Source organism: Gasterosteus aculeatus, chromosome 21, assembly GCF_964276395.1.
Source record: "Gasterosteus aculeatus chromosome 21, fGasAcu3.hap1.1, whole genome shotgun sequence".
Lineage (NCBI taxonomy): Eukaryota > Metazoa > Chordata > Actinopteri > Perciformes > Gasterosteidae > Gasterosteus > Gasterosteus aculeatus.
The window spans coordinates 4,894,439-4,911,549 of record NC_135708.1 but is presented as its reverse complement, the minus strand read 5'-3'; the positions used below and the strand labels follow the sequence as shown (position 1 = coordinate 4,911,549).

General features: G+C 44.4%; 2 protein-coding genes across 2 annotated transcripts in view; both read right to left on the bottom strand.

The window, feature by feature from the left end:
* Window positions 1-650: 650 nt before the first annotated feature.
* The window catches only part of LOC144390234 (protein NLRC3-like), a 48,087-nt gene continuing 31,626 nt past the window's right edge, over window positions 651-17,111 (bottom strand). The window contains exons 11-14 of the mRNA XM_078096676.1: window positions 8,757-8,930; window positions 8,219-8,392; window positions 2,038-2,084; window positions 651-1,893 (exon numbers count right to left, since the gene is read on the bottom strand). Of these exons, the coding sequence (XP_077952802.1) occupies window positions 1,298-1,893; window positions 2,038-2,084; window positions 8,219-8,392; window positions 8,757-8,930 (991 nt within the window). The 3' untranslated portion in view covers window positions 651-1,297. The remainder of the gene's footprint in view (window positions 1,894-2,037; window positions 2,085-8,218; window positions 8,393-8,756; window positions 8,931-17,111) is intronic.
* LOC144390290 (protein NLRC3-like) lies at window positions 9,003-17,093 on the bottom strand. Its single transcript, XM_078096779.1, has 8 exons — window positions 16,910-17,093; window positions 15,007-15,132; window positions 14,805-14,918; window positions 14,316-14,429; window positions 12,351-12,429; window positions 11,990-12,197; window positions 10,029-11,832; window positions 9,003-9,950 (listed from the first exon to the last, which is right to left on the bottom strand). The coding sequence occupies exons 2-8, from the start codon at window positions 15,093-15,095 to the stop codon at window positions 9,749-9,751; spliced, it is 2,610 nt and encodes an 869-aa protein (XP_077952905.1). The 5' UTR covers window positions 15,096-15,132; window positions 16,910-17,093; the 3' UTR covers window positions 9,003-9,748.

Below are 17,111 nucleotides of genomic sequence, written 5' to 3'. Positions count from 1 at the left end.
TTCATATCAGCCCTGGACATGGCTGGAGATCAAAGTGACCTACGATGAGTTTGACACACCTGCTTTAGAGCAGAATGAGGATGTACTTTATTGTAATCATTTCTTTCAGCTACAATAACCATGTTATTAAGAGATGGAAAGTTAAAGCCGTTCCTCTTTCTGTCCACGCTGCACAACGCGTGTTTTATTGCATTTAGTGGCAATGCTGCTGCTGTTTGTCTTTTATTTTGGCGGGAAATCCCGTTTAACACTTTCAATACTCCACTTTGTGAGGAGATAAACTCCACCCTGTTATCAAATGTGTGCTTGTGCTTTGTGTGTTTTTGTTGGTGACTTAAGTGTGATATTTGGTGCAGAATGAAAGCTTCAAGTTGCACCTGAAGTAGCGAGCTCAGTAGTTTGTGTTGTTGTGAGACGGCTCTGCGTGAAGGTTAATAAGGTTAATAAAGCAACTTATTCATTACTCATTTCTTTATTTACTCACTTCCTTCTTCAACATGCTGCACCACCAATGTTTCCTCTGTGCTATTGACACAGCAACAGGGCTGTAGAATAAATACAGATATTATGGAGGAAATAGTACAAAAGTCAATAGTACAGCATCTTTAAAAAGGATCAGAGTATTTCATGTCAAAAGAAATAATACAGCGTGTTGAAAGCATCTTTATTTGATGGCCTGTTTAAACATGTACAGTTGTTTCCAATAAAAGTCATTTATTAACATTAGAGCCAAACAATTCTATTTCTGTTAAAGTAACACATGGAGTAAATGTTGTAAATGACATTATAGTGAATAAAAACACAAGTAACGCATATTCAATATTTCCTTGAGAGGTTTGCTGAACCATTAAAAAGCTTCTTGTTCAAAACAAACCTGATTATGTGAAATTAGATTTGATTTCACTCAACAGATTTAGAAAGATTTGAAGTTAAAATGGGCTCAAAAAGAATTACACGTTCATATTTTCCTTCTTCACCTTGTTTTTATTATTGCTGATGAAGCGCACACACACATAAGGACACATTTGTCTCATATGGGGGGACAGATGAAAGAGCGTCTTATAAAATGTCTTCTTGAACACATAAAGATGAAGATTAAAGCCTAATTAGGAGCCAATATCTAAATGATCATCTATTGATTGAAGGAGCACAGCAGCATTAAGCTGAGCTCTTTCACACTTCCATCTGAGTCCCAGAGAGCTGTGGACCCCCCAGAGTCCAGACCAGCTCAGGTACCCCTCACCTGCTCCACCTGCATCTACACCCACATGAACCACCATCAGCTGTACAGACTGAACTATGTGGTGAGCAGAGAGGAAGGTTCTCCACCAGGAGGAGACTCTCCCTCCTGAAGAGGACACAGAGACACTGAGGAACCAGAAGACCAGAACCTGAACCCAGGATAAAGAGGTTCAGTGAATGTGGTGCTGAAGGTGTGGAGGTGGATCAGTGTGTCAGAGGAGACTCTGTAGAAGGACAGAGAGCCAGCAGGACAGTCCACATACACTGCTACTCTACCAGAGGAGGAGGAGGAGGAGGAGGAGGAGGTGATGTATGTTACTGCATTATTGTGACAGACATAGTAACCTCCATCATAGCAGTTCAGACTCCAGGACTGATCATTGGATCCAAACAAACAGTCTCTACTGTCTCCTTTCCTCCCGATTCCTCTGTAACTCACTGATACAAAAACGTATCCTCTCCACTCGACCTCCCAGTAACAGCGACCAGTCAGACCAGTTCTACACAGCAGCTGAGGCCTGTAGTCAAATCTGTCTGGATGATCAGGATATGACTGATCCTCCTCCATCACATATGTCACCTTCCTGTTGTTGTCAGACAGTTTGAGGTGTTTGTTTACTGTGTTTGTGTCGATTGTGAGTTGACAGGAATCTGATGAGAGAACAAGACACAATACAGCTGCAGTTATTAATCATGTGTTCATCTACTGACACGTTGATGATGACATCACAGAGGTGAATGAGTGATGTCACAGTGTGAAGATGGTTGAATCTTCATGAATCAAAGCACACTTACACTTCCTCAGACCTGGTCTCAACCATCGGACTCCATCAGGCTCCACCCTGAAAGGAGGAGGGGGGTCAGAGCAGCATGGAGACATGGACATTACATCACTCTCACACACAGCTTTGTCCTTCATGTCCACATGGAGCACCTCTTCTTCTTCTACCACTACTTACAGACGACCACAGACTGTCAGTCATGCGTCACACAGCGACGAGGTGCTGGAATATATTCATGAAGAAGATGAATGGATAACAAATAAGAAATGGACCTGTCACTGTACTTTCACCAGATGTGAATTCAAACGGGAGAAATGACGTCATGCTACAGATCAAGCTTCATGGGACGTGTGCAAAGGAACATTCACATTAAACTGTTTCATAAAGATAAAGCAGATACAGACCATTCAGTATTCACACAATGTGCATGTTTCCATGTTGCCCCCATTTGTGGACAATGTCTCTCCCTGTGGTTCGCTGGAGTCCCAAAACTTTACAAATGGCTTTGTCACCTTTTCCACACTGATGGATCTCAATGACTTTGTTCCTCATTTGTTCCTGAATGTCTTCAGCTGGACGCATCGGTCTTAATGTGCCGGTCATGATGGTAAATGATGCTTGTAGCTGGTTGTCATCTACGCTCCACTACGGTTACATAAAGGTATCGTTTGTGTTTTGACAATGTTTTATCTCATAATTTCTAAAAATTTCTAAAAAATAAATTGTCTGTTTGATTTGCAATGAAACGGTTGCAGTGATGAAAGAGTCCAATGTACGACGACACTACGAAACCAAGCATCCGACCTTCACGTCCTACACTGCTGCTGAGCGAGAGGACAAAGTCCAGCACATGGCAGCTAACCTGCAGGCTCAACAACAGTACTTTTACCCTGCTAACAACACACAAGAAAACGCTACAATAGCTAGCTATGAGCTAGCTCAACTCATAGCGCGCCGCGGGAAAGCTTTCTCAGACGGTGACTTGGTTAAACAGTGCCTCATTAAAGTCGCTGGAATAATGTGCCCGGAAAAGATGCAGGAATTCAACAACGTGAGCATGTCCACAAACACAATTGTGCGTTGAACGGAAGACTTGTCAGCTAACATACAGAATCAAGTGTCACATAAAGCTTGTGCTTTTGACTTTTACTCCATTGCATGTGATGAAAGATGCAACAGACGCCGCACAACTGTTCATTTCTTTGCGGGGAGTTGACGATGACTTTTGCATCACGGAGGAGCTGCTTGATCTTCGGAGTCTAAAGGGCACAACAACGGGTGAGGACATTTTTGAAGCCGCGTCAGGTGCAATCGACAAGATGGAACTTAAATGGGACGAGTTGTGTGGAGTTGCAACGAACGGGGCTCCCGCTATGACAGGCGAGCCCAAAGGAATGGCATCTATGGTGTGCGCCAAGGTGCCAGAGAGTGGAGGCGAGGCTGTAAAATTGCACTGTATCATCCACCAAGAAGCTCTCTGTGCCAAGACAGTCCAGCTTGGCGATGTGATGACCACAGTTGTGAAAACTGTCAACATAATTTGAGCACGAGGGCTCTACCACAGAGAATTAAGCTTTCCTATGTGATGTCGATGCTGAATACGGGGACGTACTCTATCATTGTGACGTGCGCTGGCTTAGTCGCGGCTCTGTGCTGAAGCGGTTTTATTCCCTTATTGCCTTTCTAGTTGATCTTACTGGTCATCTGAACTCACTGAACAAGAGCCTACAAGGCAAAGACCAGCTTGTACCACAACTTTCTGTCGTCTTTTTGAGACACAACTACGCAACTTCAACCTTGCGCACTTCCCTACGCTGTCCGAAATCAAACGTGCTCATCCAAAGGCCGACCTCTCTGCTAAAAAGGGGAAATATGTTTCTGTGATCACAACTCTTATGACACAATTCAATCAGCGCTTCCAAGATGTTTCTGTCATTGAGAAAGAAATCAAGCTGTTCTCAACTCCCTTCCTGCTGGATGCAGAAGAAGTGGAAGAGAGTCTGCAATTAGAACTCATCGAGATGCAGCTCCTCTCCCTACCCGACTTCTACCGGAGCTTGGAAAAGGCCAAGTTTCCTCTGATGCGACGCCACGCAAAAAGAATGACCAGTCTGTTTGGCACAACATACATATGCGAGCAAACATTTTCTCTGTTAACTCTGAACAAAAGCAGATTGAGAACCAAAATGAGCGACAGCCATCTCTGTGATGTCCTTCACATCTCAACCAGCAAACTTACTCGTGACCTGCCAGCCGTCCTTCAGTCCAGAGCAGCATCACTGCTCCCATTAAGTGCAACACTGTTCCCATTGTAGGCGAGTTCAAATATATTACACAGTATTCATGTGTTCAAAAGCCCAATTACTTCATAAATGCAGTCAATTAAAGTTGATAACATTTTCTAAAACACGTTAGCTGATGAATGATTTGCATAAGTAGGTTAAATAAAGCCTTCCCTCTTTATACAGGGCTGTGAAGGGGGTCCCCATCCTGACGAAGAAGCAATCTGAGGATGAGCTGCCAACCCTTTTTGTAAAAAAAATGAAAACCCAATAATGGAGACATGTGATTTATGCAGTTTTTTCTGTAAGTATAATAAATTATCAAGCATAATTGACCTACATTTGATTGATTGATTTGTATTACTGTTAATACACTAGAGGTGATATACCTTAACTTTAGTGAGCGGCTCAACCTTCCACATATTTTTCTGTTTGTGGCCCTCAGTGGAAAAAGTTTGGACCCTCCTGCTTTAATACGTGGAACACTTCCTGCATCTCGCTCTCGCTCGCCCCTCGCGTCCAGTAGTCGTATTACACTGGCCGTTTCTCAATATGCGTTCTTGTGTGGACTTTTGTTCTCGTGGACTCGTGAAACGTCATCAGTCACAGCCCGAGTACTGTTCCAATTCTCAAGTCCGCATCTGGCCGAGAACGGTCATAATACCCGGATGTGACTCGCCCCGCCCATTTTCCCGGGCATGCATCGAAGCAGGCTCGTCTGTTCTTGTGAGAGACATATATCCCAGAATGCATTTCACCTCAGCAAGCTGCGATGGCAGATGAGAAAACGCACAACTGTAAGTCGTCTTTTATTAAATACCACTTTTGTTAATTAACGGAATGTGATGTGAACACTTTTTAAGGATACAAGTTAGCGGTTTAAGCAACAAATGTTCAGCCTATTTAAAAAAAATGCCTCCAAATCTAACGGAGCCGTTATGACGTAACCTCTCGCGCACCGGGCGGTCAGCGCTCATTCCAGCCGCCTATTCTCGAGAATCATCTTCTAATGTGATGCTGGTGTTAAAGTAGCAGTTAAACGTGACACATACAATTCGTTTTGCTTTGTATGACGTCTACTGTTAGTTTATTTTTCGGTCATTTAACGTTCGTTAAATATGTTAAAGTACGGAGTTTAGATTCATAGCGGCATGTTTAAATTGAACTTCATGGTCTTTATATCTTAGACCAAATTGTTTGGCTGTCTATCCATATTGTGCAGGCTTGTAATAATGGGTGTCATTGTGCATTTGAACTAATATGACCGTGATATCTCCAATAAGGGACAACTGAGGAAACCCAAGCCCTCATAGAGTGGCGTGCGGGCAACGAAAGCCTGTTCACAGGCCAACGAAACTCCAGCAAGACTGGATGGGAGTGAGTATTGAGCTTCTATCAGTGTGTAATTATGAGGAGGGCCAGGGTCTTGGGCCATCTCCATCTGAAATATTGAGGGGGACATCATTCTTCATCACAGCATATTTAGTAACAGGATGTTTGTTCTGTAATAAACAAATGCAACAACTGTATTAATATTGTTAAATTGGTTATTCAGTTCGTAATATTAAAGAAATGCTGCATTTTACGATTATGCTTTGACTATTTCATATAGTTAATAAAAACGTTTCCATGGATTCCATAATGAATGAGGTCTTGCTGCGTTTTGCAGTAACGCATAATGATGTTTATGCCTCTGTCCATCTGAATACCAACCTCTTAATGTTTGAATACCAAGACGACCATTAGGTGTGTATGCTTTAGTAGGCTAATCGATGGTCAGATGCTGTTACTGTATCAAACCTCCTCTGTACCTGGTGGTTTATTAGGCCTGGATTAAGCTAACCTTGATACACATAACAACTGCCCTATCATTAATAACATCTGTAGGTTTCGTATGTAGAAGGTATCTTTTCTGTAATGTGCCTTTGAGGGCATTGCTCCAAACAATCTGTATTACAACCACCTTGCAGTATCAGCCACAACAGTCAAACAGCAGAGAAAACCACAGCTGACATTAATATAAATGATTACATATCATCAATGCTTTATACCGAATTAAACTTACAAAGAAAGCGAGACATGCTATTATGGCACGTCTCCTCGCCATCCTTCGCCTCATCTTGGATTTTCGCTTGCGTATGTTTCTCCTGAGTTGGGCAGCCTCCTCTTCAGCTTCTATATACAGTTTGCCGACCGCAACAGCAATATGTATCGGATCCATGTAGTTACTACTCAAATTAATTCATTATTAAATATAATAATACCAATATGTTTTTATTGTGCTCTTCGTTGCCAGCTACTCAATCAGAATACTTTTGCAATTTCAACAAACACCTTCCACAACCGTTAACACGCTGCTGGCTTTTTATACATTTCCACTTGCGTGCGTAAACAAAGACCGCCTACTGTGGTGACGTCATCAAGTCAGCTGCTGTTCCGATTGCGGAAATGTCCGTTCTCCGTTCTCCCGTACCCGTGAGTCAGGACTCCCGAGTCTGTCTCCCGAGTCTATTCTCGCGGGAACGCGAGTCCGTTCTCGCCGTCTTAGGTATTGAGAAACGGCCACTGTTTAACGTTCCCGTCTTCCTCGGTGGTTTGATTTAACGGTCTCACTTCCGCCCCGCTGCTCTCGCTCGCCCCCTAGTGTGATAACCGGCCGTTCCTTCCCTGCACCCCCCTCGTCTCCCCCCTCTCTCTCAGTGTGTGTGTGTGTGTGCTCACACACGCCCACACACACTCTGGTTTTGATTGCTTGTTTAGTGAGTAGGTTTAAAATAAGTGTTATGGGGATTGTTGGTTGCAGTTATAGGTGATCTTGATCGGTGTTCCTGTGAGTTAATAAACCCTGTTATACTTTAAAGAACCGTTTTCCTGTGTTTACTTGTGCATTTATATGGTGGTGACCGTTGACATACATCGCCAGTGCTCGAACTTAACTCCTTCCAACATCATTACTCTCAAGGAGTGAATATCAATTATGAGACTTGATTTATAGTATTGGTTATTGGTCCCTGTTAGCTCAGGGTGGTGCCCCGTTATTTATTCATTCTGAGAAGTATCTTAGTGATTATTAATAATTCTATTAATGTCCATAAGTTAGTTCCTCATTTGCTAGTAACCTAATACGACCCCCTAGCCGCTCCCAACACTTCTCATCCAACCACAATCACATTCACTCCATCCGGATGGCAACATTTATCTGGATAGGGTGTTTTTGGTATGTTCTGTTCATTTCTACGATATAGTTGATACTAATTCCAGGTCCACCATCAGCTGTTGGTTCTTCACTGAGCGTCTGTGGCCGACTGTCACCTGTAGCTTCAACAAGTCCACTCTTATCATCCAGGGAACCGTCTCTCAGAGCAAAGCACCAAAAGCAGGTGAAGCTGAACTCCTTTAAAACACCAAACGTTCCTCCTGTGATGATCCATCAAGACGCTTTGAACAGATTGTTTCTCTGACTGTATGTCTCTTAATAATAATGTCTGGACTAAAGGACAAACACACACTGGAGGCAGAGGACCAGCATCTAAACATCCAAGTGTTGTTTGAGTTGTTAAGAGCCCACAAACCTGCAGCGTGACCACGTTGACTCATATCAACCCACCATGATGCCGTCGACGTGTCAGGAGACACTGTCCTCTCTTATAACGTGGAGACAAAGCTCCAGAGAAACAAGGCTTTCATCACCTTCCTCCCTGTTCAGGCTCATCCTGGCTACTGTTCCTCACTACTTCTGTCTGTGTTGATGGTCTCATGTGGGACACAAACAGTTTGATGAGTCTCTGGTAGTTTGAGGTCAGCTTGGCGTGTCAGGGTCTCATTAACCAGGCTGACAGTGGGACAGAGAAAAGGTTTCCAGCTCTACCTCCTCTACCAGACTGATGGTCTGTGGCTGCAGCCTCTTCATACCTGAGAGTCTCCAGTCTCCAGTGAGGGTCCTCCAGTCCAGCAGACAGCATTTTCACTCCTGAGTCTCCTGGATGATTGTAGCTCAGGTCCAGCTCTCTCAGATGGGAGGGGTTGGAGCTCAGAGCTGAGGCCAGAGAAGCACAGCCTTCCTCTGTGATCAGACAGCCTGACAGCCTGCAGACACACAGAATAAGACACATGTCACATGATCTGAGGGAGCTGTGAGGGCTGGAAGGTCACTGCAGTACTGAGATACTATCAGGTACAGAGGAGTCACATTAACATGGTTACTGACTTGTTTCCAGTCACAACTAAACACCCACTAATGTACATCAACAACATTATAACATTACTACTAACTTTATAATGTCAAATATTTACATTGAAACATTATATTGAAAATAAAGACATTTTTATGGAAATAGTTGTAAAAGACATATTTGATTTAAATCATGCAAGCAGAAAGAATCTTATGAAGGTCAGAAATGTACCATGGATGTAAATAAAGACACCAAGTGGACTTTAATTGAATCCTGACCTGAGAGTCTCCAGTTCACAGTGTGGACTCTTCAGTCCAGCAGAAAGCAGCGTCACTCCTGAATCCTGCAGGTTGTTGTTACTCAGATCCAGCTCTCTCAGACTAGAGGACTGGGAGCTGAGAACTGAGGACAGAGCGTCACAGCTTCTCTCTGAGAGGTTACAACCACTCAGTCTGAGGAGACAAGAATCAACAAGAAAAATAACATTGATGTTAAAATTAAATTCTATTTCATATACAATCAGTTAAGTGTTTATACAAGTACTAGTGTAGAATAGACTACTAAAACAGGAAGGTGATTAAAAAGGATCTTTATTTGCTAATGTAATGTCAGTTACCATCTACACCTTAAATGAGCAACCATCAAACTCCAAGCAGATTGTCACCGAAGCGCCAGAAATCCAAGTTTCAGTCTCTTTTACACCTCTGCTTTTCCCATTTCCCTCAATGAACCATATTAAAATAACATCACACACCCTGTGATGATTTATCGTGAGCCAACATTGTGTTTTAATTCCCTCCGTATCAAATGTGTTGGTTCCAAAAGGATCCGATGATGTGATGGAAACATAAACAGATTTTTGTCCCTAGTTTAGTCTCTTCGATTAGATCTTCTGGCTCCATAGATAAGGTTCATCTTCTGGTGGAAAAAGGTTTTTATGAAGTCGGAAATCCTGATGAACAATGATGATGTTCATGCTGTGGAGTAATTGACTTTGAAATTAATAAAAAAATATTTATAATGCGGCACAGTAGTTATGTGAAACATTAATTGATGAAGCACAAACAATTTAAACGGACAATAAGGCTCTCGCTGGAAACGGCTGCTCTTGTCCGCCTGTCGTTGGTCAACAAACGGGGCGCCCTCTTGTAGTATTAAAGTCAATATACCGCATTGTCCGCACTCCAAGGGGCAGTTAAAAGGCTTTAATTTCCTCACAAAATGACAGTGCCTTATAATCCGGAGCGCCTTATATATATGGATTAATTGGTTAATGGGTTGATCCATACTGGTTGTACACGGCGCTCAAGGCGCTTTGCCAAACACGCCAAAGCTCGTCTACGACGGCGAGATGAGCTGAATCCTGCAGGTGGTTGTTACTCAGATCCAGCTCTCTCAGACTAGAGGACTGCGAGCTGAGAACTGAGGACAGAGCGTCACAGCTTCTCTCTGAGAGGTTACAGCCACTCAGTCTGAAGAAGAAGCAGTAAGTATAAAAGATGGCAGCATATTTAAGTTCTGATGTATGAATTATCTCTCTCTGTACTTACAGAACTTTGTTGGAGGCTTTGACCACTGGCAGCAGCCTCAGAAGAGCCTCCTCTGAAGCAGAGTATTTCTTCAGGTCAAACACCTCCAGATCTTCTTCTGATGACAGTAAGATGAAGACCAGAGCTGACCACTGAGCAGGAGACAGTTCTTCTGTGGAGAGACTTCCTGATCTAAGGGACTGTTGGATCTCCTCCACTAGAGAAACATCATTCAGTTCATTCAGACAGTGGAACAGATTGATGCTTTTCTCTGGAGACACATCCTCACTGATCCTCTCCTTGATGTACTGGACTGTCTCCTGACTGGTCTGTGAGCGACTTCCTGTCTGTGTCAGCAGACCTCGTAGGAGACTCTGATTGGTCTCTAGGGAAAGACCCAGGAGGAAGCGGAGGAACAAGTCCAGGTGTCCATTAGGACTCTGTAAGGCCTTGTCCACAGCACTCTGGTAGAGAAGCTTTGGTTCAGGTTCGTCTTTAGAGACTTTAGACACCGGCGAGGTTGTTTGTTCTTCTGACAGCAGATTGACACCAGAGCTGAAGAAGGTCAGATGGACATGAAGACCAGCCAGAAACTCCTGAACACTCAGATGGACGAAGCAGAACACCTTGTCCTGGTACAGTCCTCTCTCCTCTCTAAAGATCTGAGTGAACACTCCTGAGTACACTGAGGCTGCTGTGATATCGATGTCACACTCTGTCAGGTCGGATTCATAGAAGATGAGGTTGCCTTTCTGCAGCTGATCAAAGGACAGTTTTCCCAGAGATTTGATCATCTTCCTGCTCTCTGGACTCCAGTGTGGATCCGTCTCAGCTCCTCCATCGTACTTGACCTTCTTCACTTTGGACTGAACCACCAGGAAGTGGATGTACATCTCTGTTAGGCTCTTGGGCAGCTCTCCTCCCTCTCTGGTCTTCAACACCTCCTCCAGAACTGTAGCAGTGATCCAGCAGAAGACTGGGATGTGGCACATGATGTGGAGGCTTCGCGAGGTCTTGATGTGAGAGATGATCCTGCTGGCCTGCTTCTCATCTGTGAACCTCTTCCTGAAGTACTCCTCCTTCTGGGGGTCAGTGAACCCTCTGACCTCTGTCACCATGCCAACACACTCAGGAGGGATCTGATTGGCTGCTGCAGGTCGTGTGGTTATCCAGAGGCGAGCAGAGGGAAGCAGCTTCCCCCTGATGAGGTTTGTGAGGAGCACATCCACTGAGGCCGACTCTGTGACATCAGTCAGGATCTCATTGTTACGGAAGTCCAGAGGAAGTCGACACTCATCCAGACCGTCAAAGATAAACACAACCTGGAACTCTTCAAACCTGCAGATTCCTGCTGCTCTGGTTTCACTGAAGAAGTGATGAACAAGTTCCACCAAGCTGAACTTCTTCTCTCTCAGCACATTCAGCTCTCTGAAGGTGAATGGAAATGTGAACTGTATGTCCTGGTGGTCTTTGTCTTCAGCCCAGTCCAGAGTGAACTTCTGTGTTAAGACTGTTTTCCCAATGCCAGCCACTCCCTTAGTCATCACTGTTCTGATTGGTTCCTCTCCTCCAGCTGAGGCTTTGAGGAGGTCTTCTTGTCTGATGGTTGTTTCTGGTCTGGCTGGTCTCCTGGATGCTGTTTCAATCTGTCTGACCTCATGTTCTTCATTGACCTCTGCAGTCCCTCCCTCTGTGATGTAGAGCTCTGTGTAGATCTCATTCAGAAGGGTTGTGTTTCCTGCTTTAGCGATCCCCTCAAACACACACTGGAACTTCTTCTTCAGGTCGGATTTGAGTTCACGCTGACAAACTGGAGCAAGAAGTCCTGAATGAAGACAACAAAGAAGATCAATGAGTCACAGAATAGATTTCAACATGTCCTTTCCTCAGAGAATGACCATGAATATATTCTGTCCATCTCTGGAGACATTAGTGAAGGTCTCATTTATCAGCATGGTAAGTCTGTAGAGAAATCCTCTTACTGCTCTGCAGACGCTCAGCCAGCTCCTCCTGCTTCATTCTCCTCAGGAAGTGCACTGAGATCTTCACAAAGGCCTCTCTGCTCCTCCTCTGCTCTTCCAGCACCTCCTCATCCTCTTTCTCTAAGCATTCTGGGTAATCTGAACTCACAACCTTCTGGAGTTTCTTCAGCTCGTTCTTCACAAAAGTGAGAATGTTCTCCTCCAGCAGCTGGAACAGAACATTCTATGAATGACACCAACTAGAACATGGAAGCCACCATCAGGTCCATGTTGGACAGACGGACAATCCACTGGTCTACAAAGTGCAGCATGGAGATGATGATGAACTGAGAGATGTAAAAGTAGTTGTTCATGTACACACCATGAAGATGGAGTCCAGGTGTGTTTGATGCTGCTGGGCAGACGGACCTGTGGGAACCTCTGAGCTCTCCTGGTCCTCTCTGTGGAGGAACATGAACCATCAGCTCACATGGTGTTTGGACCATCAACACCAATACAACATCAGTTAAAGATATTGGCTTCTGTCATGATTGATCATGATGAAAACCAGATGCTGAAGACTGTCGATCATGACGGAGAGTTTATTAGTTGAGTGACAGTCATCAGTTTCATCTGGTTTTAGTTCTTACTGTGGGTCATAAAACAACGTCTGCGGACCTCTGCATCTGGTCCAAAGTCCTATGGAACTCCCCCAAACCTCTTTAGTCCGTCCCCTGACCTCTAGAAGTCTCCTTAGATCTTCTGAACCTAGTCTTGGGACCTTTTCACAGAGTCTACTGACGATACTTTGTCCAAACCACTGCACAGAGTCCAGAGACCACGTCAGCTGGTCCACAGAGCACTGAGCTTATTCTAATCACATGTTCAGTCTCAGTCATCTGTCTCCAGAAACCTGCAGCTGTCTCGAGATGTGACCTCTGCTGATCCTGATGTGGAGGAACTAGCTCACATTGTGTTTACATCTGAGGATGTTTACAGTTAATGAGTCACACTTAAACACACACAGACCAGTTAGATGATGGGTGTCTAACTCAAGGCCCGAGGGCCAAATCTGGTCTGCCGGGGGGTCCAGTGCAGCCCGCTGGATGATTTTACTATTGTGAGAATTACAGAAAGACACAAATAGCTTTTCTATAAAAGTAGCTGCTATTCCTAATCAGTCCACTGGGGGTCGCACTGGTCGCCAGCCAATCGCAGGACCAACACAGAGACACGCAACCATTCACACTCACATCCACACATCTACGGGAAATTTAGAGTCCCCAATTAATCCCAGAGCATGTTTTTGGACTGTGGGAGGAAGCCGGAGAACCCGGAGAGAACCCACGCAGACACGGGGAGAACATGCAGACTCCACACAGAAAGGCCACTTGGCGGAATCGAACCCAGGACCTTCTTGCTGTGAGGCGACAGTGCTAACCACCACACCACCGTGCCGCACAATACTAATCATGGTTATTATTATTTTTTATCTTTCATCGTAGGCGTTGGACAACAGTACTTTCTGATTGATGTTGTCTTCGTGGACAGATGCGAATACTTCCAAAGCCATTCTATTCTCTGTCAATCACAACGATGTGAGCGTGATGACGTCTGGGCCGTGGTGACTGATAATGCTGCTCACTGTCTGAAGGAATACAGGAGGCTCTGAGAGGAGTGTTGCCCAACAGCGTACATGTAACCTGCCTCTGCCATGTCATCACGCTGGTGGGTGAGACCTGGCAGCTCTGCAAATCATTCTCCATTGTGACATGGATGAGATCTGCCTGCTAGAAAGAGAAGATGCTGCTTCCTCATCAGCGAGGAGTTTGTGCAAGCTAAGGCTCCGAGTTGCACTTGGAATTGAAGTTTACAATGTTTTTGATATTTACACCAAAGTTCAGTTGAATTTCCAAAATGTTTTATTGTTTACTGCACGGGCTGTTGCAATTGTTATGCACCTTTGTTAGTAGATATTGACAGGACTATTCTTACTTAGTTTGATCTTACAAAGAACTAACGGCATGTTTTGTTTAGTCATGTATTTTGTTTAATTTAAACCAATAAACCTGAATTTTTTTTTTAAATACTGTTCTGTTTGGACACACAAGAAAAGATATTGCCATGTTTTTATCATGCAGCATGTTTTTGCCTGAAATAAGGTTCTATGTATGGAAGTTTTCAGTTTTAACTGAATATATTGTCTACATATCAGTTCTTAATTCACTGTCTCAGCATAAAATGTTAAAAAACAGATTCTCAAAAATTAAAAAACAAAGAGAATTTGTGGGAAAAATTAAACTGGAATTTGAGAAAAATGAATCAGATTTTATAGGGCCCTACTTACTCTGTGTCATAAGAACGGTGTCCATCTTTGAAGTCAATATATCGACCAATAGACCGATCACTCTTCATGGACAAACATCTGGGTTCAGGAGACTTTCCTCTCTGCTGATGTGAACTGAAAGAAACACTGAGATTACATCATCACATCATCATCTAATCATGAAGCATCAGCTCACATGGTGTCCGTCCTCACAGAGACCAAAACAAGGTAAAGGTCCATGACGTGAGGTCTGGATGTGGACCACATGACTCCCTGTAGTGGTTTAGGTCTACTGGTCCTGCTGGTCCCACTGAGAATCAACAGCTCAGTCTTTCAGCTCACTGTTTTATTCACCAGTCAGTTTGGTTTAGTCCCAACAGGTCTCACCAAGTCCTCCATGGAGCTCTCCCTCCCTCACTGGACACTGCTGAAGGGCCCTGGAGCAAGAAACCCAGAACCTCCACCAGAGAGTCTGGTAGAAACACCTCATCATCAGCCTGAGACCCTCACCTTGCATCAACAGAGGGACCAACATCTTTGAAGTCTGGAGGATGACCCATAGACCGGTTACTCTTCATGGACACACAGCTGGGTCCAGGTCCAGGTCCTGGTCTCTGGTGGGTCCTGGTCACACATGTAGAAGCAGAGTCAGTGAGTCAGAGACGTTGGGACATGGAGACGAGTGGAGGACAGTTGGAGATGGTCCTCTCACCTCTGAGCTTTGGTCTGGCTGTCATGTTCCCCACACAGAGGGGCTTCAGAGGGAGGGACTCCGTCCTCTGGGTCCTCAGCCTGATTCATAGCAGAGTCCACACCTTCACACCTTCACACCAACCTGCTGGGAGAGCTCACACGTTATTATCTTCATCAGGACAAACACACAGAGCTCATTCACCTCAACACTAAAACTCTCATGGGACACTTTGTGTTGTTGTCTTGAGACAACGTGTCAAGAGACGTCATTTTAAATTCTCATCCTATAAATGTCGTGTTTCTTTTAAGCGCTTTCCTTTGGCAGGAGGCAGCGGTCCATCAGGACGTTATTTATGTTAAATCACTAAATAGGCCACTAAAACTCAGCATGCAGAATGACAACACGAGATATGTATAGTTTTATAATATCAATATTATAAGTAAGTATAGGTGGAAGGGAACCAAAAGTGTGGTGCAAAGATCAGTCCTGTAAAACCAAACAAAAGGTTGTTTATACTCAAACCATACAACATTATTTTTATTGAACCAGTATTGGCAATTTCTCAACGAGGACAGACGCTGCAGAATCGGCGGCGGCTAACTAGCAGAAAGAAACCTGTCAGCGGACCTGACAAGCGCCGCTTCAAGCCTTTGCGCATTAACTCTGCGCAGACATGATCCCCTTGAGTACCGCGACGTGCTAGTTTAGCCGCTACAACAACAACTAGCCAGTAACCGCAGATTCCATTTCAACAATAACGATACAAACTTCTCAGTAGTAAATGAATTCACGTTTCAACTGCTCTATGCGGTGTTTACTCAGGTCGGTGATGTTTTAACGTGTGTAGTGGAATAAATAGAACATATTCCGGTGGTGGCTGTGTGGCAACGAACAACACTCTGAACGGCGGCCGCCATTTTGTTATGCGCACACGCCGTCTGCGCATACATGCCGCTTCCCACGTGATCCCGTTTTTCCTACAGCAGGAAAAGTAGAAGGCAAAAATGCCACCTAAGAAAAAGATGAAACCTCTCGCTGACCAGAAGACTCTTGCATCTGTATGTTCTGCTCCATGTGCCCCTGCACCCTCCCTGACTTTGATCCGCCTCCCGACAGTTCTGCTTAGTATTAAAATATAAACACGCACACTTAAGCCTAGTTTATGCTTCTGCGTTTCAGTTTGTTGTCTGTTCAAGTTTAGACTTCTGGAGAAAGACAAACTTCCTTTTACCTTTTTAAACTCTGTTAAAATGCTCATCCTATAAATGTCGTGTTTTACAAGATGAATGTTATCAGTCTTCTTCCAGCAGATGGAGCTGTGCTGTTTCTCCTCTTCAGAGTCCAGAAGTCAGTAAAACACAGACCAGTAAGGTGACCTGTAGCTGTCCTGATGGAAACACTGTGGTTACCATGGTAACATGGGGAAGCTTTCTCCTGATGGGATGCTTCACTTCACCATGTGATCAGTTAGTAAAAGGTCGACTACAACCTGCTGATCAATGAGAGAAAAACTGAAGACCAAAGAAAACAAACACAGTCAAACACTAAAAAGTGACTAAATGTGTTTAAAGCAGATGAAGAAATGAACATGAAGCTTTGTGGACTTAAAGGACTGAAGCAGCAGGTGAGACAAACAGAGCGTCTCTCAGGTGTGTTTCAGGAACAAAGGCCCAGGTGAGCTCTGTGGTCCCTGCTGGGTCCTAGTGCCCCCCCGTCTGCTACCTTCCCCTCCTCATCAGTAACAGTCCTCACAGACCCCAGATCAGACTGAGCTCCTCTTCTTCATCACAGCGTCATCATTCAGACTAACAGCAGCTTCTCTCTGCCTGCTCACACAGGCGCCATCTTGTTTCCCAGCTTTAAACAATCACACCTTCACGACCATCAATGATGTCATTCAACCAATCACAGCTGCACTTACTGAGCTCGTAGACATGAACTTCCTCAGTGAGCAGCTCTCTTCTGTCCTCAGCAGGTCCGTGTAGAAAAGGAGCTCCGTGCTTCACTTCAGCTTCCATCAGACGGAGTGAAGTGACGCAGCTTGTTGTCCTTCATCAGAGAGGGTGTGTCCTCACGTCACCATCAAAGTATGCAGTCTGACTGGTTGACTGAGTCTCAGTCTG